Source organism: Pteronotus mesoamericanus, unplaced genomic scaffold (genome assembly GCF_021234165.1).
Source record: "Pteronotus mesoamericanus isolate MK-2021 breed Mesoamerican mustached bat unplaced genomic scaffold, CSHL_Meso_final contig_105, whole genome shotgun sequence".
Lineage (NCBI taxonomy): Eukaryota > Metazoa > Chordata > Mammalia > Chiroptera > Mormoopidae > Pteronotus > Pteronotus mesoamericanus.
In genome coordinates, this window is record NW_026555006.1 from 3294514 (window position 1) to 3317069 (window position 22556).

The 22556-nt window shown below is 39.0% G+C and overlaps 1 protein-coding gene across 1 annotated transcript in view; it reads left to right on the top strand.

Moving 5' to 3' along the window:
• The first annotated feature begins 2517 nt into the window (after positions 1-2517).
• Positions 2518-22556, top strand: part of RNF11 (ring finger protein 11) — a 56004-nt gene continuing 35965 nt past the window's right edge. Inside the window, exon 1 of the mRNA XM_054572882.1 lies at positions 2518-2921. Within this exon, the coding sequence (XP_054428857.1) occupies positions 2799-2921 (123 nt within the window). The 5' untranslated portion in view covers positions 2518-2798. The remainder of the gene's footprint in view (positions 2922-22556) is intronic.

Consider the following 22556-nt stretch of genomic DNA (forward strand, 5'->3'; position numbering starts at 1 on the left):
CTTAGTTTTCCTACTCCACTTTTCCTGGCTTCCTGGCCTGTCTCAATATGAAGCCATGTTTCTGTTCCTACAAAACAAGAATATCAATATATATCTTTCAGGGCTCTCATGCATCTGGCTCAGGCTAACAAATGGCAGTTATGATTATATATGTTAAAAACTACATTGAAATATTTATATATGATATACAGATATACACAATATAATACAATACTAGATCCCATTTATTTTACATTCTTACATATATCCCAACTAAGTGAAATCAAGGACAGCTATGTAAAAAAAGTGGTCTTAAAAGATGTCTGAATTTCAACAGAAGGGATAGATAGCTATTAAAAAGTTAGAGGTGGAAAACCATAGTGAAAATTGAGGGCATGACAAGTACTGTGATGTGACTGGAGTATAAGGGTGTCTAGTTGGAGCTGGAGATAAGGACGGGACCCAATGGTGCAAGGCCTTAATGCCATGCAAAATCTCTGAACCACAAGTCTATGAATGCTCTCTGATCACATTATTTTCATGGCAGTAGTGTGGAGAAGAGACTGATGATTCAGAGGCAAGGGCTTCTTTAAGAAGCTGTTGCAATTAGAGGATACAAGGAAAATGGCAAGGGGGGAGGGAGGAAGAGGCATATGCTTGAAATTTTCTCCCCAAAGGATCCAATAATTTCACTTTTCCAAACCAGAGAGAATTAAAAAATCACGTTGTGGGGCGTATGAATGATTCTGTTACAAATATGGCGTAAGTTATACACCTATTTAAGTGGGAGCTTACTAATGGGAAGGAAGGCAAGTCTTGGAGAAGAAGACATACAGCAAAAAAAAATTTTTTTAAAGTTATATTTAATATGAGACATGAGTGCATTTAAATAATACAGTGATTTCATAAAATAGGGACTCCAAGAATCCTTTCAGATCCTCTGGGTCCTCTAAAAATCTCTGGTGGGTGAGGCAGAGGACTCATCTGTTTGTCATCCCAGCTGGACTTTGGGCTCTATCGGGAACAAGCCAGATCTGGTAAATCAGTTTTTCTAGTGCTTAACATAGGATCTGGAGCCTAAATAAATAATTTAAAAATAAGTAAGTTAAATCAGTAAATGGTGGACAAAAAAAGAAGACAAGACTCACTTCTTGCCTTCGTATTGGGTGAATATTAGGACCATTCTAATCTTTCTTGTTGCTTTCCTTTGTATACATTGCTTTTTTGGGTTGTTGTTCATTCCACCAAGGAGAGCCTACTCTGCCACAGGCAATGGGCCAGGCCTTGCATGGAGGAGAGACAGATGATTCAGCCTGATCAGACTGTGACAGAGAAAAGCCCTGAGACTGAAAACACAGAGGAGGTGACTAACCCAGACTGGAAGGTCAGAGAGGCTCCCCAGGAGAATGAAGTTGAGTCAAGGAAGTCCGAGTGGGGATAATGGTCAGCCTGAGGGAAGTAGAAGGTCTGGAGTCAATTTCTTTTAAAGAAACATATTGTTTTAAAGAAACAATATGGGTAAAGGCCCCGACCAGAGGGAACAGTTTTCTAGATAACCAAAGTATTAAGACAGCCCAGAGTTTAGAATATGTGAGGAGACAGTGCTACTAATGAGATTAGGGAGGTAGGCAGATTCTTAAACTAAGAATTAATACTTAGTCATAACAATATTGGGAAGATATTGAAAGTTTTAAACAGAACTGCATGATCAGACTTACAATTCAAAAAGATAAGTCAATTGTTCACGGTCTCCTTCTGACCGGGCAAGGGTGAATGCAGAGAGAACGGTTTTGAGTGGCTCAAGAGTGTGGATGAGAAATGCTGGTGGCTTGGGCTGTGGTGGTGGGAACTTGAAAAAACAGAACAATCTAACATACACAACTGGAGGAAGAATCTCTCTGGCTGTGATGTAGTAGGATAAGGAAGTGACTGGATAGACTGCGAAGGTTCATTAGCGAGCTTAGACTTTATCTTTAAGGGATAAAAGGGAAGCCATTTAATACTTTAACCATGGGAGTGATACATTCAGATGTAGGTTTATAAATAGATCTCTTGGCAGAAGATTGTAAGAAGACTGTCAGAGCAGTGCAGAAGCAAGAGCTGACACAACCGGGGAGAGAGAAGTGGCTGAGGGGAAGCACCAGAAACTTTAGAGAGGTTTCGGAGGCAGGTACCGAACCAACAGACTAAGCAGAAACAGACGTAGCCCCTGGAGCAGCTGACCGAGGCGTGGTGGGGGGTGGGTGGGGGCGGGGGGCGCAGCCTGAGCTGCTCACGCCTCCCGGCGCCGGGGGCGGGACCAAAGCACGCACGGCGGCATGACGCGGAGCCGCAGCTGGCCTCGTTTTGGCCGCCGCCGCCGCTTTGAGGCGGAGTAGGATGAGGCCCGCGGCCGCGGCTCCGGCGTCTGCAAGGGCGGCAGCAGCTGAGGCAGCAGCTGAAGCAGCCGCGACGGCCGCGCCCCCCCCCTCCTGACCTGGATTAGACCCAGCAGCTCCGTGGCCGCCGCCGCCCCGCGGGGGGGCGGGGTGGGGAAGTGTTTCGTCTCCCCGCCCGCCCCCCCCACCACCTCGCCGCCTGGCTGGAGGCTACTGCCGCGACCCCGGCGGAGCCCGCGGCCCAGCCTTGAGCCCCCACCCCCGGGGGCTGGCATGAGCGGCCCTTCGGCGGCGCCCGGGGGCGGGGGAGCCGCCGCCGCCTGAGCCCCGGCCTGCCGCCCGACCCCACCTCGCTGACCGAGGCTGACCGCGGAGCTTACGAAAGACCCCGCCACTGCTTTCTCCCCCTACCCCGCAGATCACACACCCTAGCCCTGGAAGATGGGGAACTGCCTCAAATCCCCCACTTCGGATGACATCTCCCTGCTTCACGAGTCTCAGTCCGACCGGGCTAGTTTTGGCGAGGGGACGGAGCCGGATCAGGAGCCTCCGCCGCCATATCAGGTAGGGGAGGGTGTATGTTGGAGAAGACGGGGTGCTAGTAGAGGCACTCCGGCCGAGATTGAGGGGGCTTCGAGGCTGTCACTATCCCTGGCCTCTGCAAGGCCTGGCCTGCGGGGTGGCCGGGGGGGCGTTGACCCCCTTAGGGCTGGACCTGAGGGTGAGTGCTTCCCCACTCCCAGAATTGGGGGCATCCTTCACCTCTTAAACACGGTGTGGGGATGGTACTCCGTCCTTGAGTTCTGGGATCTGAGTATGTGGTCATATCCTCATGGCCAGCGGCTGGTGCTTCGCTAGTGGAGTTGGGAGTGACATTTTCCTGCCTTTCTGTCTGAATCGTGGAGTCTGAGCTGTAAGGTTTGGATGATTTTCTTATCTCACAACCAGCTGGATTATGCGTTCTGGATGGGTGGTTGCCCCCACCCCATTTATATTTTCATGTGTGATCATCCTCCTACCTCCCACCTCTCCCCCTTCCCTGTTTGTATTAAGTGAACGTGGCAGGTGTTCAGTTTTTCTACTTAGGAGATCTTAAAGTGGTGATTTTAGTTCCATCATGTCAAGAGTTAGTTTTAAAAAAGAGTTACTTGTTTATATATTTATATATCAGTTTTTAAACCCCTCCTTCTTTACTCCACCCCATGACACACCTTTTAAACGCTCTGACTTAATAAAACTTGATTGTCTTGAACTTTGGAAACCTATAAGCCTGACTTAAGAAATACCTTCTGTTACTCGTGTTTCTCCCTTTGTATCAGAGTTTTTCCTGAGTAAGTTTCATTGCTTTTTGTACAGCAATCAGCATTCCCAGATGTGTTTACACAATTAATATGGAGCTAAGCCCTCTTGAGAAAACTCAAGAAATGTGGATGTTATAATCCATAATGTACACAAACCTTTCCTCTACTTCTTCAGTTTTAAATGATGTTGGTTAAAAACTTTCTTTCCAGAAGGGCTTGCATAGTTAAGTGGCTTCATTTTTTTTCCTGAAGGGGTTCAGTTTTCTAATTGGGCAGTCTCCTTTGTTGTTTCATGGTGACATCATTATCTAGTGTTATTCTTTTCTCATTCCTGTGTAAACCAGTGTCTCATGACACCAGAAAAACCTGATCACGCAAGCTGGTTTTCTGAATAAAACCCTTCAGGGGCCTTTCATAAATACCAGTAAAGTCTAATCTTAATTTTGACACACAGAAGCCTCCATGACTTATCTCAGTTCTGTATTCCAGGTTTACCACGTACGCCAGCCTGTTCATACCTCTCTGTCTTTGCTCCAGCTGCTCCTTCAGCTTGGAGCCCTTCCCCCAAGGTCGGCCAGGTGAAGATATAATCCTCTTTGAGGACTCAGCTCTCCTGTCACCTCATTCCCTTCCCTCCCATCCTGAATCCATCAGTCCCTTGTTTGTGCCCCCCTGTACCCTCTACATTTCCATAAACAGCACATAGAACACTTGAGTGTTAATATCTTTGTTTAGTTAGATGTATGTCTCATCCTTGAGGCATTTCCCTCCTCCCACAGTGTAAACTGCATGCAAGTAGGGACCCTGTTTCTGTCTCCTGTTTGGTCTTGTATCCCCCAGCATCTGGCTCAGAGTAGATACTCAGTAACTGGGATAAAGGAAGACTATGAGCCTTGAGAACATGATATATGTCCCTGATGCTTTGTGCAATTTCTGGCACAAAAAAAGTACTTAAATATTGAATGAATTAATGAATTCAGTGTTATGTTTTGTAAGTTTACACCCGTTTCTTCCAAAGAATGTCACAGGGGAAGTCTCTTTAAAAAAATCCAAGCTAAATCTGGATGTCTTTCTGAATCTTTAAAGCGAATAAATTATTTATATTTTACTTTTTGTTTCTGTCAAAATATGTAAGACTATGTATATGCTTATTTGAGTTACAGGAGCAAATTTTTGTAGAGGTATGAATTTTTATTTCAGAATCTTTCATGTTCCCTAGCTCCGTTCCAGGCAAATCAAGTATCTTTGACTTATTACCCTTTTTCTCTTATCCTTATGATAACATAGTGTTGAGAATTGTATTTGCCTTTTCCAGGAGGACTAGATAATAATGAGAGGATTTCTTTCTTTTTTTTTTTTTTTTTGTATCACGGAGGAACATTTTTTTGAAACATATTATTTGTGACAGTAGAAGATTTTTGTGGTTGTTCTTGAAATGAATAGCCCAGATGCTCGTATGCAAATTTTGTGGCAGTTGAAAGGAAATAATTTCTTTGAAAAATGGGAGCATAAAAAGAGAAACTTGGTTAGAAAAAAAGTTGTCTCCCCTGAAGGAAATAAGATTCTTAGGAATGATTTATTTAGGCGACCTGAGAAACACCAATCCAAGGTAAATGATTTATATTTTCAGTGGACAGAAGTAACTTATTTTTTTCCTTAAATAGTATATAATTAACAGAGTTACAAAAGATTGGCTAATTTCTTTAAAGAATAGTCTTTGCTGCAATAAGATTCAAAAAATTTTTTTTCCGTGAAGGAAACAGCTGATTATAAAGGAACACTTTGGAATTTTTCTGTAGTGAGTAGTTAAGAGAATTTTGTGTTTGTGTTGCACAATGTAAATATATGCCAAGAACCCAATATAGTAAGTTTTTTTATAAGTTCCAGTTATTTCCTGTTAGCAGGATCTGACAGATTTTTTATTTAGCTTAAAAGTAAGCACTGCACCATTACAGTCAAAATTTATAGGAAGTACTTTCTCTCCTGGGTTTCTTTAGTTAGCCTCCTAAACTGGTCTCTTTTGCCTTCCCAGTAGTCTGTTCTTAACTCAGCAGCCAGAGTGATTCTAGTAAAGCACGTCATGCATGACACCCTGCTCAACCTTCTGTGGATCCCCATTTCGTTCAACATAAAAGCCAAATTCCTTACAGTGTCTCATAAACCCTATATAATCTATACCCTCTACCCCACACATACCCCTCTTGACACCTGTACTGCTCTTCCCCATGCTTTTCTGCTTTCCTAGTTCCTAGGATATTCCAGGACCTTTGCCCTGGTTTCTGTGCCTGGAGTGCTCTTACCCCAGATATCCCATGCCTAACTCCCTCACCTCCTTTAAGTCTTTACTCAAAGAACATTTAAAACTTCTCTGACCACCGTATTTAAACTTGGAACCTGCCACAACATTCTGGAATTCTTCCCTATTCTGTTCTGTTTTGTCCCCATAGCACTTACCACTTTCTAATACACTATCTTTACTTATGTTTGTTTATTGTTTATTTACTATCTGTCTCCTCCCACTAAGTGGTAAGCTTCCTGAGGAAAGGGGATTTTATAAAAAATTATTTTACAGTTACCTAGAACAGTACCTGGCAAACATTAGGCACTCAATTATTGGTTGAATGAATGTATTTCTTTCAAATGAATTAATGTGTTTATTTTGAGTCATGTGCATTTGAATGTCTTATAAGAATTATGTATATTTGTAGTGACTTTTTCCTTTTATTATGTATCATTTTTAAGGAATCAATTCTAAAAAATCAAATCTCAATATTAAATATAAGAATTGGTTTAAAATAATTATAGATAAAATAGCATAGGGCTTTTCTTCGCCCTGTATACCATAACAAGACGTTTATTTTATGAGAAAGTACTTGAATCCTTGTTCTTAAAAATAGGAGGGAAGAAGTTACAGCTTTTCTTGAATTAGAAGGTAAAAACAAAGAAATTTGACATGCTCTCTATTCTCTCCTTCCTGTGTGTTTAGTACAAAGGAAATCGGCCCATCCAGGGTGGTGAGAGAGTGGTTAAGTCATGGAAGAGTAGGGAATGAAGGTCTTTAAGAGGAAAAAACCTGGTAGGTAGCCCAGGGCCCAAAGATGTGAGCTCGTTGGGGTACCACTGTTACTCTAAGACCTTCTTTGTCATATGTTAACTCAGGAGTGGCATTCTATTAAAAGAGCCTAACACTGCCTTGGTCAGGTAGCTCAATCAAGCATCATGGTCCTGAAAACCAAAAGGTTGTTGGACAATGATCCCTAGTCAGGGTGGGGAAGGGAGACACCCAATCAATGTTTCTTCCTCACATTGATTCTCTCTCCCTTATTCTCTCTCTAGAAGCAATGAGTAAAAAGATGTCCTCAGGTGAGAATAAAAAAATTTTTTTAAATACATTTGAGATTTTTAAATCAAATAAAATCAATTATTGTGAATATAGCGGTGAATGTAAATGTAGCTCTGGTTTTAGAGTCTGATGGATCTGAATTCAAATTCTGGTTATCATTTACACATAAAATATGAAGAGAGTTTATTAGGTCATGTATTTTGAGGAGCTTCTTTCACAAGTAACAAATAACATTTTGGATATTTCAAACTGGCTGAATAAAGCTTTCTTCAGGATAACTTTTTTAAAAAAAGGCTTCGTCTCCAATAGAACTCATTAAAAGTAACCCCCTCCTTTAAAAAATCTAGACTATAATATAATAAAGTGCTTATTGTTTTAAGCATTCAGAGCTGTAATATATTAATATCTTGTTTTTCTGATACCTTTATGAAGTCGAATTCAAGTAATTGAAGATTTTTTATGTTTTAGCATTTTGTTTATCACTTTGGTGGAAATGGTAGCTCAGCACTCAAGATATATTTAACATATCTTAGTCTTAATGAATAAATTATTTAACTTTTAAAAAATGCCCTATGTATGACGTTTTATCCTTCCCCTCTTGAAGTTCTGCCTTTTCATTGAGGTTCAGAATAACTCCAACCTCTTTAATAAAGTCTTCCCTGACCATTTTTTCCCCTCTCACTCCTGATTTTATTGGTATTATTTATTTGGAAATCACATAGTACCTTATAACAATTATTATTTCTTCAGATTACAGTTTCCTTAAAAATTAGAATGATTTAAGATTTTAAATTTTCTAAGTAGAGTGGAGTGGTACCTCACACATTGTAGACACCCAGTGACTAACTTAGAACTGTGCCATCTCCATCTTACACTGTCACCACCGTAATTGAGGTCCTCATTACCTCTCACAGTAACCTAACTGACTTCTCCCCATTTATTTCATTCCTTGCTGCTAGACAAATTCTATCCAGATCAGATCCCTTGCCTCTTAATCTGTAATGATTCTTCATGACTCATCATTGAAGATCTCTGTTTTAGATCTCTGTCAAAGTCATAATCTGGCTTTTTATATTCTTTTCATCTTTTTGAGTCTGACTGTAGTGAGACTGAACTGTTTGCTGTAATCTTTATATGCCTTCTGCTTTCTATCCACTGCCTTCACTCATTCTGTTCCCATGTCCAGGATGCTTGTCTCTTAATTTCCAATGTAAATCCTAGTTTTCAAAGTCTAGCTCGTATGCGATGAATCTTTTTGATCTCCCCTAACATGAATAACTTCTTAATCTGAACTCCTTTACAGGTTCATTTACCATTCTTAGGATACTTCCTTTATCCTTCCTATTTGATTTTAATTATAACAGTGGTACATTTCTTCTACTGAAATCCAAGTCTGATGATTCATTTTTGCATTGCTAGAACTATGCTTTTCACATAGCAGGTACTCAAATACTTGAGTAAGTGAAAAAGTCAATTATTGTTTTTCTTTAAGTGTAAAGTTTTATGCTTGTTTGCTTCTGTATAAATTGTTCCCAGAATCATGTGCTTTAATGTTTGGCCTTTGTACTTTAAAGAGTTCTGCTATTTTTCTCTCCCACATTAACTATTTTTATCTGACTGGATTCAGTTTTGTCCTGTCGCTTCTAAATTATAAAGTGCATGAGGTTTGAGAAAGTTAATCTTTCTACACCTTTTTCATTTGAGTTTGGTTTGCATTCTATGTAGTTCAGCTTGCCTGGCCTTTTTCTTTTTTCTTTTTTTTCTTTTTTTAAGCAAAGATTATTTATTTGCTTATTTACTCATAATTTTTGTTGCAGGGGTTTTGTTTGTTTACACCCAATCTCCCACTCCAGACATCCTTTAATTAAGGCTGATTCTTTGCCATTAAGAATGTATGCACCTTTAAGGCTAGGGCAGTCTGTGTCACCTTAATTCTAGAAGCTAATTATAGGGTAACTTGAGAAGATGGGGTAATGAGTTACTTGGAACATAAGATCCAAAAACTTGACTTTCTTAAAATATTTTTTAATTAATACTTTCTAGAAACTGTTACATGTTATTGTAAAATTCAGGTCTTTTGCAATCTTAATATAATACTTTAGAATGGATCCTTTTTTTAAAGATCTTAATTTTATTTGGTTTCTTCAAAACAGTAAAATTGTCACAGAATGGCTGCTATAAGTTCTCCGTGACTTTTTTTTTTAATTCAACTTGCATCCCTTCTTTCTGATTTCTGTCTTTATTATATCTCTGCCAAATTAAAATATGGAAAGGAGGAGGGGAGTGAAAAGAGGATGATTGTAAATACAATTGGAGTTAAATGTTCTGTTACTCTATTATCTTGCCTCAGGCCCTTTTTGACTATAATTACATTCTGTGTATTATCTTCCTTCAAACAAAAAGTTATTTCTATCATTTATTCAAGTAGATTATTTAAAAAATAGGCTCTAACAAATTTCTAGAAGTTGATTCCTTACCGGTAACTTTTAATAATGAATTTGTTAAGTATATTTGACTATGCTCTTATAGTTGTCCCATTTTTTTTCCTCCTCTGCCCTCCTCAGCCCAGTGCCCCCATTCCCTCCAGCAATCCTCCTGCCCCCTTAGTTCATGTCCACAGGTTGTACATGTGAGTTCTTTGGCTTCTCCGTTTTCCATACTATTCTTAACCTCCCCCTGTCTATTTTGTACCTACCAATTATGCTGCTTATTCCCTGTACCTTTTCTCCCATTCTCCCCCTTTCCCCTTCCTGCTGATTACCCTCCAGGTTGTCTCCATTTCTGTGATTCTGTTCGTGTTCTAATTGTTTGCCTAGTTTATTTATTTATTTGTTTGTTTTTTATGTTCAGTTGTTGACAGTTGTAAGTTTGTTGTCATTTTACTTACCATAGCTTTGATCTTCTTTTTCTTAGATTAGTCCCTTCTATCTTTCATATAATAAGAGCTTGGTGATGATGAACTCCTTTAAATTTACTTTGTCTGGGAAGCACTTTACTTGTCCTTCCATTCTAAATGATAGCTTTGTTGGATAGAGTTATCTTTGGGTATAGGTCTTTGATTTTCATGACTTTAAATACTTCTTTCCAGCCCCTTCTTGCCTGCAAGGTTTCTTTTGAGAAATCAGCTGATAGTCTTATGGGAACTCCTTTGTAGGTAACTTTCTTCTTTTCTCTTGCTGCTTTTAAGATTCTCTCTTATCTTTAACCTTTGGCGTTTTAATGATGATGTGTCTTGGTGTGGCCCTCTCTGGGTACAACTTGTTTGGGACTCTCTGAGATTCCTGGACTTGTATATCTATTTCCTTCACCATATTGGGGAAATTTTCTTTCATTATTTTTTCAAATAAGTTTTCAATTTCTTGCTCTTCCTCTTCTTCTTTTGGCACCCCTATGATTCAGACATTTGTACATTTAAAGTTGTCCCAGAAGTTCCTCAGCCTCTCCTCATTTTTTTGAATTCTTTTTTCTTCTTTTTGTTCCAGTTAAATGTTTATTTTTTCCTTTTGTTCCAAATTGTTGGTTTGAGTCCCAGTTTCCTTCCCTTCATTGTTGGTTCCTTGTGTATTTTTCTTTATTTCAGTTTGTATAGCCTTCACTTCTTTCTTTTGTGGCTGTACTCAGTCATTCCTGTGAGCATCCTGATTACCAGTGTTTTGAACTCTGCATCTGATAGGCTGGCCATCTCCTTATTGCTTAGTTCTTTTTCTGGAGTTTTAATCTGTTTTTTCAGCTGGGCCATATTTCTTTGTCTCCTCAATTTGTATACACTTCTTACGTTGTTAGTGGGGGAGGGGTCAGAGAAGGAACAATGCTGCTTGCTTGGCTTTCACCCCGCTTTAAGTCACTTCCCCCACTTCCTGCAAGTGCATGATGCCCTTCCAGGAGCTTCCCTGGTGCTCATTCCATAATGGTTTGATTTGTGTACATTCTAGGGCTCCCTGACCCCCTCAAACAGACTCTCCTGAGAGACTGGCAGTTTCGTCCACTGCTGTAATCCGCAGTTGTTTTTGCAGCTGGGGTTAGGAGGCTTTATTTGCCCAGCACTGGAACCCCGGGTTGTGCAGTCTGTCCTGGGCTGGGATTGCTCACTCTCCATTTGTTCCTCCCAGTTTTTATCCATTTTGTCCACAGGCAAATGTGATACCACCCAGTCTGCCAGCCGCAGTCTTGCTATGTGTCCTCTCTGCCCTGGCTACCTGTCTCCACCCGTTCTACAAGTCTGGATGAATGTTTTTCTTTATCTCCTTGGTGATCTGACTTCCTTCCACACAGTTCGATTTTCTGGCAGTTCTGGGTGGGGTTTTTTTGTTTGTTTGTTTTTAAATTGGTTGTTATCCCTCTTTTGGTTGTACAAGGAAGGAAAGCATATCTACCTATGCCTCTGTCTTGGCCAGAAGTCTAATAGTGAATTTAACAAACACTTATGATAATGCTAACAAGCTCTGAATTCAGGATTTTTGCAATTGTGATAAAAATTAAATTAAGAGTGAGATGGTAAAGATCCTAAAGACACAGGAAGTAGAAAACGAGTGAAAGATATAAGGAAAAGCTGGTAGTAGACAGCCAAAGTGTGTGTTTTTAATGACAGAAGATATGTTACGTGCAATCAAGAAGTAAAGTGATAAGGGAGAACTAAATATATTTTCTGCTCTTGGAGAAGCTGCCTGCCCTTTTGATTTTGACGTTCAGTTTGGCTTTATGGTATGTTACTTTCGAAGTCTTAGAGTTCCTTTATTTTAACTAATTAAGAATAACCTCCCCTGGCCAGGTAGCTCAGTTGGTTAGAGCAACATCCCAATACGCAAAATATCCCATCTTTGGTGAAGGCACATACAAGAATCAACCAATGAATGCATAAATTAGTGGAAAACAAATCAGTGTTTATCTCTTCTTCTTCCTCTTCCTCTCTTTCTAAAAAAATCAATATATAAAAGAAAAGAATACTTTGAGTTCAATTGAATGTGAATGTACTTATGAGGTCTGTCCAGAAAAAAAGTCCAGCCATTGTTAATATGAAGAGAAAGGTTTGCATGACATCAGTGTTACCTGGCAGCCAAGGAGAGTGGCCTGGAATGCATGTTCATGAACAATGACAACTTCACTGTACTAGTCAGTGGGTGCTGTAGATGCCATTGAGTGAACAGGTATACTCTGTGCCTGTGGCATTCAAAATGACTGAGTGAGTAGAGCAATGAATCTGCATCAGATTTTCATTAAGCTTAAACATTCCTCTGTGGAAACTATTCGGATGATTCAGAAGGTCACAGCTATGGGCAACTGATGATTGGCAGCTTCATCACAACAGCACACCTCCTTATGCCTCACATCTTGTACAGTTTTTTGGTGAAACATCAAATCACCCAGGTGACTCACCCTTTCTATAGCCCCAGTTTGGTGCCATGGGACTTCTGGCTCTTCCCAAAACTAAAGTCACCTTTGAAAGGCAAGAGATTTCAGACCATTGATGAGACTCAGGAAAACATGACAGGGCAGCTGATGGTGACTGGAAGAACTATGTGAGGTCCCAAGGTGCCTACTTTGAAGGATTTGAGATATCATCATACTGTATGCAATGTTTCTTGTATCTTCTTTGATAAATGTCTCTCTTTTTCGTATTACATGGCTAGATACCTTCTGGACAGACCTCATCGTATACCTATCTTTTAATTAAATAGTCAACCTTGAGTGTGCTCCCAGGGGCCATCTGAGTAATTATCTTGTTACTTAACCCAGAGAACATACGGTAAGGTAACTAAGGGATCTGAAAGTGTGGAAAAGAAACCAATTGTCCAGATATGTTTGTTTCTGAATTTATTAAAATTTTCTGAATTTCTTATGAAGTGGAATGGCTTTAAGAAGAGTGAGAACTTTGTAACTGACCCAACTATTTAAAATTATAATTTTGTATCATTAAATTATATTATTTGTGGGGCATAAGAGAAGCAGTTTACCATGAACTGAGTACCAAGGCTCTAAGGTTAAAAAACAGGACACCTGGTAACCTATTTTCTGTCATCAGGAAGTATGTGTTAGGCACCAAGGGGAAAGAAGAAATGAACCTTTCATCCATGAGGAGCTGCCATTTTCGCTAAGGGGACAAGATTAATGTATATACACAAAGCATTTTTTAGTTTAGTTTAAAATAGTATTTAATCAAGTATTACATTGTTTGATGTAGACTTTGAAGTTGGGGGATCAAGTTGTGGTAAGACAGTGACTCACAGATTTACTTTTTAGGTTCTGAAAACTTCAAATGAAGTTTATGTGAACATCAGTGTGAAAAATGACTAAAAACAAAAAAGCTGTCCTTATTAAACTATGAGTTGGGGAGCTCAGAGCCAAAAGAATAATGAGAAGGTTGTGAGCATGAATTTAGAGGGAGTTACATAATCTCAGACAGTTAAAGTGTAATATGCAGGGGTGGGCAAAGCAGGTTTACAGTTGTAATACAAGTAAATACTATAATAAATAATAATACAAGAATAAACTGTTTTGCGGACCCACAACTGTAAACCTTTTGCCAACCCCGTATATGTGCGTGTAAACCTTTTTATTGTTTGTATGCAATAAACAGTATATCTTTGAAGCGTAACTATCTTAACTATATAGCCTAATGAAACTTCTACATAGTAGAACCCCTATCAAGACATAACTTATTTCCATGCCACCAAAAGACTCCCTCCTACCCCATCCAACAGTCAGTACCTTTTCCCCAAAGGTAACCACTATTTTGACTTCTTATAACCATGGTTCTGTTTTGCCTAACTTTGAAGTTAAATAGAATAATTTGTTCAGCATAGTGAAATTCATTTGTGTTCTTATATGTATGTGATAGTTCATATTTTTTCATTGCTGTACAGTATTCAATAGCAGGTATATATTTAGTTTTTCCTACAACATTTTATGACAGTAATTTGCAAAAATACAGGGAAGTTGACAGAATTGTTTGGATACCCATATTCCCACCACTTAGGTTCTACAGTTAACATTTTTGCCATATTTGTTTTAACACATAGACACCTTTCTATCAGTCCATTCTCTTTTTTGATGCATTTCAAAATAAGTTGCCAAATAGGTTTCCAAAGTGGTTTCACCAGTTAACACTTCTATCAGCAATGTGTGTGAGTTTTATTTGCACTACATCCTTACCAGCACCCGATACTATTAGTCTTATTTTAGACATTTTGTTAAGTGTGTAGAAGTATTTTATTGTGGTTTTAATTTGCATTTCCCCAATGAGAAATTCATCCCAACATGTATATTAATATGTGTTTTTTGTGGCTGGCCTCTTTCCCTTAGCATAACATTTTCAAGATTCGTCTATGTCGTAGCATCTATCAGGACTTAATTCCTTTTTTTTTTTTTTTTTTTTTTGTGAAATATGCTGTCGTATGGATCTGCCTCATTTTATTTAGCCATTCATCAGTTGGTGAACATAGAGTTTATGCTTTTTGGCTCTTATGAATGCTGCTATGAACATTTGTATACAAGTTTTTATACAGATGTATTTTTATTTTTCTTGGTTTATATACCTACTAGTGGAATTGCTGTGTCATATAATTCTATGTTTAACCTTCTGAGGGTGTACCAAACTGTTTCTAAAGCACTTGTACCATTTTACATACCCACCAGCAGAGCTCAAGGGTTCCAGTTTCTGCATGTTGCTACCAAAACTTACCATCTTTTTTTTTTTTATTATAACCATCCTAATGACTATAAAGTATCTCATTGTGATTTTGACGGCATTTCACTAAAGGCTAATAATTTTCAGCATCTTTTCATGAGCTTCTTGGCCATTTATGTATCTTCTTTGGAGAAGTATATTCAGATCCTTTGCCCATTTTTAATCAGGTTGTCTATTGTTGAGCTGTAAGAGTTCTTTATATATTCTAGTCCCTTGTCAGATTCATGATTTGCAAAAGTTTTCTACTATCTTGTCAGTTGTCTTTTTCTTGGTGCTATTATTTGAAGCACAGAAGTTATTAATTCTGATAAAATCCAATTTATTTTTTTCTGTCACTTTATTTTTTATTTTAAAGAAAGGCATACTGACATGTGCCTCGTCTCATCTGGATATGTCTGGAGTCTTGGAACCTTAACTACCATACATTCCCCTACAAATGTACCTTGAGAGCTTGTTTGGAGGTTCTAGCAGGGGAACACAACTACTAGTACATCCTTCACTGAAGACTGGTCCTCTCCTCTAGGCAGGAAGATCATCCTCTTTGACTGAGTGCACAGTATTGGGAGGGATGCAGAGAGAGCAATGAGAGAAGGGGACACCTGCCTAGCTAGCCATATCTGCCAAATCAACCCTAGCAATCAAAGAGTTGAAAATATCACAGCCAGATTGCCCTTACATCCTCTTTTTGCTGCTTTAGCTTTTGGTGTAGAGTCTAAGTTTTGCCTAAGATCACACACAGATTTACTCCTATTTTGTTTCTAAGTTATTTTTAGCTTGTACAGTTAGGTATATGATCCATTTGGAGTTAATTTTTGTGTATACTGTGGGAAGCCTCAAATTTAATCTTTTGTGTGTGCCTATCCTGTTGTTACAGCACCATTTGTTTTTTTCTTTGTTAAAATAGCTTTCGATTGTATTTTATTGATTATGCTATTACAGTTGTCCCATTTTTTCCACCTTTGGCCCCCTCCACCCAGTGCCCCACACTCTCAGGCAATTCCCACACCATTATTCATTCCATGGGTCATGCCTATAAATTCTTTGGCTATTTCATTTCCTGTACTATACTTTACATTCCCATGGCTGTTCTTTAACTACCAATTTTTACTTCTTAATCCCCTCACCTCCTCAGCCATTCCCCACATCCAACCATCTGGCAACCATCAAAACACTCACTGTATCCATGATTCTATCTCTGTTCTTCTTGTTTGCTTAATTTGTTTTGTAGATTCAATTATTGATAGATTGGCGATATTTTTCTATTTTATTGTTCATAGTTTTGATCTTCTTTTTCTTAAATAAGTCCCTTTAACATTTCTTATAATAATGGCTTGGTGATGATGGACTCCTTCAGTTTTTTTCTTCTATGGGAAGCTCTTCATCTGCCCTTCAGTTCTAAATGATATCTTTGCTGGGTAGAGTAATCTTGGCTCTAGATCCTTGCTTTTCATGATTTGGATATTTTTTGCCAATCCCTTGTAACCTGCAAAGTTCCTTTTGAGAAGTCAGCTGACAGTCTTATAGGAACTCCCCTGTAGGTAACTAACTGCTTTTCTCTTGCTGCTTTTAAGATTCTCTCTTTATCATTAGCCTTCGTCATTTTAATTATGATGTGTCTTGGAGTGGGTCTCTTTGTATCCATCTTGTTTGAGATTCTCGGTGCTTCCTGGACTTGCATGTGTATTTCCTAGTTTTCTTTCATTATTTTTTCAAATAGAGTTCCAGTTTATTGTTCTGTCCTCTTCTATATCTCGACCACTATGATGCAAATGTTGGATGGAACATTTGAACTTGTCCCAGAGGCTGCTTATGCTAGCCTCATTTTTTTAATTTTTATTCTTCTTGTTGTTCTGATTGGTTGTTTTTTGCTTCCTTATGTTCCAAATCATTAGTTTGATTCTCAGCTTCATCCACTCTACTGTTTCCCTGTAAATTGTTTATTATTTCACTTAATACATCCTTCATTTCTGATGGAATCTTTTTTATGCTGTTGAGGTCCTCATTAAGTTCCTTGAGCATCCTTATAACCAGTGTTTTCAACTCTGCATCTGATAGATTGCCTACCTCCATTTCGTTTAGCTCATTTTTTGGAGTTTTGATCTGTTCTTTCATTTGGGTCATGTTTTTCTCCTCATTTTGGCAGCCTCCCTGTGTTTGTTTCTATATATTAGGTAGAGCTGCTATGACTCCCTTTCTTGGTAGCATGGCCTAATATAATAGGTGTATTGTGGGGTCCAGTAGCACAGCCTCCCCTATCACCCAAGCTGGGTACTCAGGGTGCACCCTTCACATGTTTTGAGTATATCCTCCTCCAGTAGTTGAGCCTTGATAGCTGTTAACAGGTCAACGGGAAGGATTTAGCCAGGCCCGTCAGCTGCTAGGACTGACTCTGACCACCGACCACCAACCTCTACCCTCTGTGGAGGATAAGCTGTGCAGGAACAAGGTGGTGGTGCTCTGATGTGGTCTATAACTGTCCACTAGGTGCGCAGACACTGGGGTTTCCCTGGTGGTGCAGGCCAAGGTTAGTTCATACCAGTGCTATGCCTGGGGCCACCCTGCCTGAGCTGTAAAGCAATCTGAGATGGCTGCTACTTGTGTTCAGCTTGGAAATTCCCAGGTGAAGCCAAGCTGTGAACCTAGGCTGGCTGCTGCTAGTACTGGGCCTGGGGCCAGTTAGCAAGAGGTATGGCTGATGCTGGCTATTGTTTGTTGGTGAGGATTTAGAGAGTTGTGAAGTTTGAGCCCAGACCAGCCATTCATATGGAAATTAATTATTTACAGCTTGGGTAGGCCTGTAAATTGGGTGGGAGGGAGTCTGAGGGGATCTCCTGGGTGGGACAAACTGTGTTAGCCAGGTTGATGGAATCTCAGGTATGGCACCTATCTCTGGCTCTGTGGCTCTGTATGGGGGAAGGATCAGAAAAGGGACAAATGGCCTCTGCCTGCCTTTCTATTTGGGAGAAAGCTGTTCCTACACTCGCCTTGATGCCATATAGTTCCTTTCTTCCCTATATGCTACTGGAGCCTTTCAAGCTGCCACCTGGTGCTAGAGGTCAGAAAGAGTGAGTCTGAGTAAGTTTTTATGTGTGTTCTTTAAGAGGAACTGCTTGGGGCTCCAGAAGTTTCTTGTACCGACTCATTCCCTGCTCATTTTGCAGCCAGAGTTATTGAGACTTATCTTCCTACAACTGGGACCTTAGGCTGGGGGGCCTCGTATGGGGCTGAGACTTCTTGCTCCTGAGATACACCTCCCGAATTTTTATCCACCACATGTGGTTGTGAGACCAGCCCATTCTGTGTCTCTGCCCCTCCTACCAGTCTGGATGGATATAGATTCTTTTAATTCCATAGTTGACAGATTTCCATTCAGCTTGATTTCTGACAGTTCTGAGTGATGGTTCTATAGTCTTGTAATTTTGATGTGGTTGTACAAAGAGGCAAGCCATGTTTACCTATGCTGCCATTTTGACCAGAAGTCCTTACAGCACCATATTCTGCAGAGGGTATTCTTTCCCCATTGTGTTGGCATTCCTGCCAAAAATCAATTGCCTGTTAGCGTAAGGGTTTATTTCTGGACACTTCAGTTATGTTCCATTGATCTGTATATTTATCCTTAATGCTAGCACTATACTATCTTTGTAGTAAGTTTTGTATACAGTGTGAATTCCCAACTTTGTTCTTATTATTCAACATTGTTTCCACTACTCTTAGTTTTTTGTAATTCCAAATGAATTTTAGGATCAGTTGTCAATTTATGTAAATAAGCCAGCTGGGATTTTGATAGGGTCATAATTGAATTTTTTAATGTTTTATTTCTTAAAGGTTTTATTTATTTATTTTTAGAGCAAGGAGAAGGGAGGGAGAAAGAAAGGTTGAGAAACATCAGTTGGCTGCCTTTTGTATACCCCAACTGTGGGCCTAGCCCTTAACCCAGGCATGTGCCCTGAGCAGGAATTGAACCAGCGATCTTTCAGTTTGCGGGACGACACCCAGCCTACTGAGCCACACCAGTTAGGGCTTGAATTTTTTTAATCAACCCACATTGAAACATCATTATCATCCAAAGTTGATAGTTTACATTACAGTTTACTCTTGGTATTGTATATACTCTGTGAGTTTGGACAATGTATAATGACATGGTTCCACCATAATAGTATATAGAACAGTTTCCCTGCCCTGAAAATTCCCTATTTATTCTTCCCTCTCATCCCTGGCAGCCAATGATCCTTTTACAGCCTCCATAATTTTGCCTCTATCAGAATGTCATATAGAATCATACAGTATGTAGTTTTTTCAGATGGCCTCTTTGACTTAGTACAATTATGTGCATTTAAATTTCCTTTAGTAATATGTACTTGAGTTTACTGCATGTGTTTTCATGGCTTAATAGCTCATTTCTTTTTTAGCACCAAATAGTATTTCTTTGTCTGGCTATACCACAGTTTATTTATCTATTCACCTAATAGAGAACATTTTGACAATTACAAAGCTGCTGAAAACATCCATGTGCAGGCTTTTGGGTCGACATAAGTTGTTAACTACTTTGGGTATATAGCAAGAACACAGTTGCTGAACCATATTTGGTAAGAGTATGTTTAGTTCTGTAAGAAACCACCAAACTGTCTTCCACAGTGGCTGTGTCATTTTGCATTCCCAAAGGCAGGGAGTGAGAGTTCCTGTTGTTCCCACATCCTAAGTAGAATTTGATGTTGTCAGTGTTTTGGATTTTTTGCCTTTCCAGTAGGTGTATAGAGTGGTATATTTTTATGTTTGTTTTAATTTATAATTCCCAGTGTTTCTAAGTGTGACAACCACTCCCCCTCCTTTTGGTGGGACAGAATGGCAAGAGGTGAATGGGGTTGGACATTTCCATTCCCCCAACATAGAAGGCTAGAGCCAGCTGGATTTGAGTGTAACCCTTTCCTCAGGTTAGGGGCTGATAAAACCACAGCTGGCTAGCTCTGGTAAAATAGTTTCTCATGAGGGCAGGCCTTATTAGAACAGAATGCTCTTGGTATGTATCAAAATGGTTCCTTTTCTCTTCCCTCGACTTTGGAAGCACAAGGGGATTTTTCACTGGAATTCACTGAGATCCTGGTAAAGCTCTTAGAGATAAAATTTACAAAAGTGTAAGGTCCCCCTGGAGTTTTTAACTCAGATTTGTCCTCTCTGAGCCCCTAGCAGTCCATCAATTACTGTTCAAGCTTTCCTACCCTAGCACTGGGTCTGCTCATGGTTTCTGCTCTGGTAAGTTGTGATTTTCTTTATCCACCTGTCTTTCTCTTTAATTTTTGGATCAGTAGTCTGCATTTTGACCTCACTTCTGACTTATCTAAGAAGAGTTGATTTTTCAGTTTGTTCAGCTTTTAAAAAAATGTTTGTGGTGAAATGGTGACTTACAAATTCCTTATGGGTCAGATCAGAAACTAGTTCTTAATTTTCATAATAATTCTGTGAAAGTACTTATTGTTATTTCTACTCATAGATGGAGAAATAGGCTTTGCGGTAGAATTGTGCATCTTATGAGAATTGAGTTTAACACAGTAAAGGTAATTGTACAGTGTGGCAGAGGAATTGTAGAAAAATGAAAGTAGATATGATACACTAGGTTTGGCTCAAAGGCAGTCATGGGAACCTGGGAGTCCATTTCTAGTAGAGTGAATCTGTAAAAATAAATAAATAAATAATAAAAATATTGGGTATTGGAATTAAGTGGTTTATACAGTGCTAATTGAGGTAATGAGACTCCTTTATAATGAAGTACATCGTCTAAAAAATTCATACATCATATAATCATAGGTTTCATATTACACAACAATGTTCTGCTAAACTGACAAAAATACTCCTGTATATAACATCTATTTTGTCGTTTGAAGATAAACAGAGCTGCCACTCAACAAAATGCTGAAGTTAGCAAAGTGTGTTTTTGGTGTTCCTGTGTCCTTCCTTCTGTTCTCAGTTGGTGATTCATTCCCCTTACACCTTTTTTTTCCTCCCTTTTGTTAGCAGGGCTCCCTGTCTAACCTTTTTCTCCCAAATAAAAATAAAATATGGTATATTTATCATTAAGGTCCTAATTTCTGTCTATTAATTAAGGTTAATTGTGGTACAGCAGGTCCTTGAATAACATTGTTTCCTTCAACGTGGTTTCATAATATCATTAATGAGGGAGGAAAAAGGATCCCTGGCTGGAGCCACTGTCTGTGTAGAGTTGGAATCTTCTCACTTCCATGTGGTTTTCTCCAGGTACTCCAGTTTCCTCCCAAAACCAAAGATGTGCACGTTGGATGAATTGCTGTGTCTCAGTTGTCCCAGCCTGAGTGAGTGTGAGTGAGTGTGAATGTGCCCTGTGATGAAAGGGCATCTGGCCCAGGGTAGGTTCCCTCCTTATGTCCTGAACTGCTGAGATGGGCTCTGTCCACCCTCGACCTGGAACCAGAATAAGTGGATTGGAAAAGAATGATCTTACTTGTTTTAATTAATCTTTTTTAAATGTATGGATAGCTCACATTTATTCAATGTTTAATATTAGAGGTGTTTTGGGTCTTTATTTAGAAGTGTGGGAATGTTTTTGTGACCAAAAATATGCCGTAGGAACTTAATTCTTGTTTATATCAATTTGACTATGGTAAAATTGTTTTTTTTTTATACTACTTTCATTTGAAGTTGCAGTTTCCCAGAACCTGTTGGCAACATCATGGTGTGCATGTATTTTATTTTGCATTATTGCCACTGGTCATTTGTATCCTGATTTCTTGCCTCTTACTGTGATACTTTTTAAAAGGTAGAAAGTAACATCAGTAGATTTAGAGCTAAGAGATCCCTGAAGCCATAGATACTGATAAGTAGTCCACTCAGGGTAATGGAGGAGCAAGAATGTCCAAAAAAATCAGGACTCTTAAGTAAAGATAAAAAAGGAGGAAGGGGTATTAAAATCACAGAGAATCTAATGGATCTAATTATAGAAAGTACAACTATAATTAGACTTAAGTGAAAATTTCCAGTTGAAGGATTAAAAATCTAAAATCTAAATTTTGACACCTTTGACAACATTTTTGGTTCCAATATGCTACTTTTGGTAACAGTGTCTTACACTAAGACTAATTCTTAACTGGACCCTTTTTCAAACTTCAAAACACTCTTTATTCTCACTTCTCCTGTAAATCAGTGAAATATTGACTACTGAGCATATTTTTATCCAGTTTTATTGTTTCAAAATTATGCTGTGGAAGTAATAGAGTCTTGGATTATGTAGGACTCTTTGTGGTATTGGGAGAAGTCTTTTATGCTTTTAATTCTTGTACCTGGTTTCAATCTTACTCATTGTCTTTTCTCACTGTCAGATGGTTCTTCATCTGCTATTAATGTGTCTGCCTTTGCAGTACCTCTTCTAAAATTCTGCATATTGGACAGTCAAATAATGAAGCCTGTCATAATATATTCTACCAGCTGCCAATAGAGATCCCAAAGGCAATACCTGTGAGTAAAGAAATACTTTTATTTGTGAGTAAACTATTTTGGGATTTCATACACGGACATCTTGATTTACTTTTTAAGTCTAAAAAAATTATTTTTAAAGTTTCCTTGGCACAGATTTGCTTAAGTAAACAAAGTCAGTCTTAGCAGGAAATCCACATGCATGTGAGAGTAGAAAAAGATAAAGGAAAGGAACCCTCTCTAACATGGAGGTAAGGTTATCGGTGCTTCATTTTTCACATACCCCTCCCCTCCCCCACTGTGTTTCCTTATCTGGATTTATTTATTCATTCATTCATTCATTCATTCATTCATAGGGGAAGGGAGGAAGAAAGAAAGGGAGAGAAACATCAATGTGTGAGAGAAACACTGATTGGTTGCCTCTTAGACAC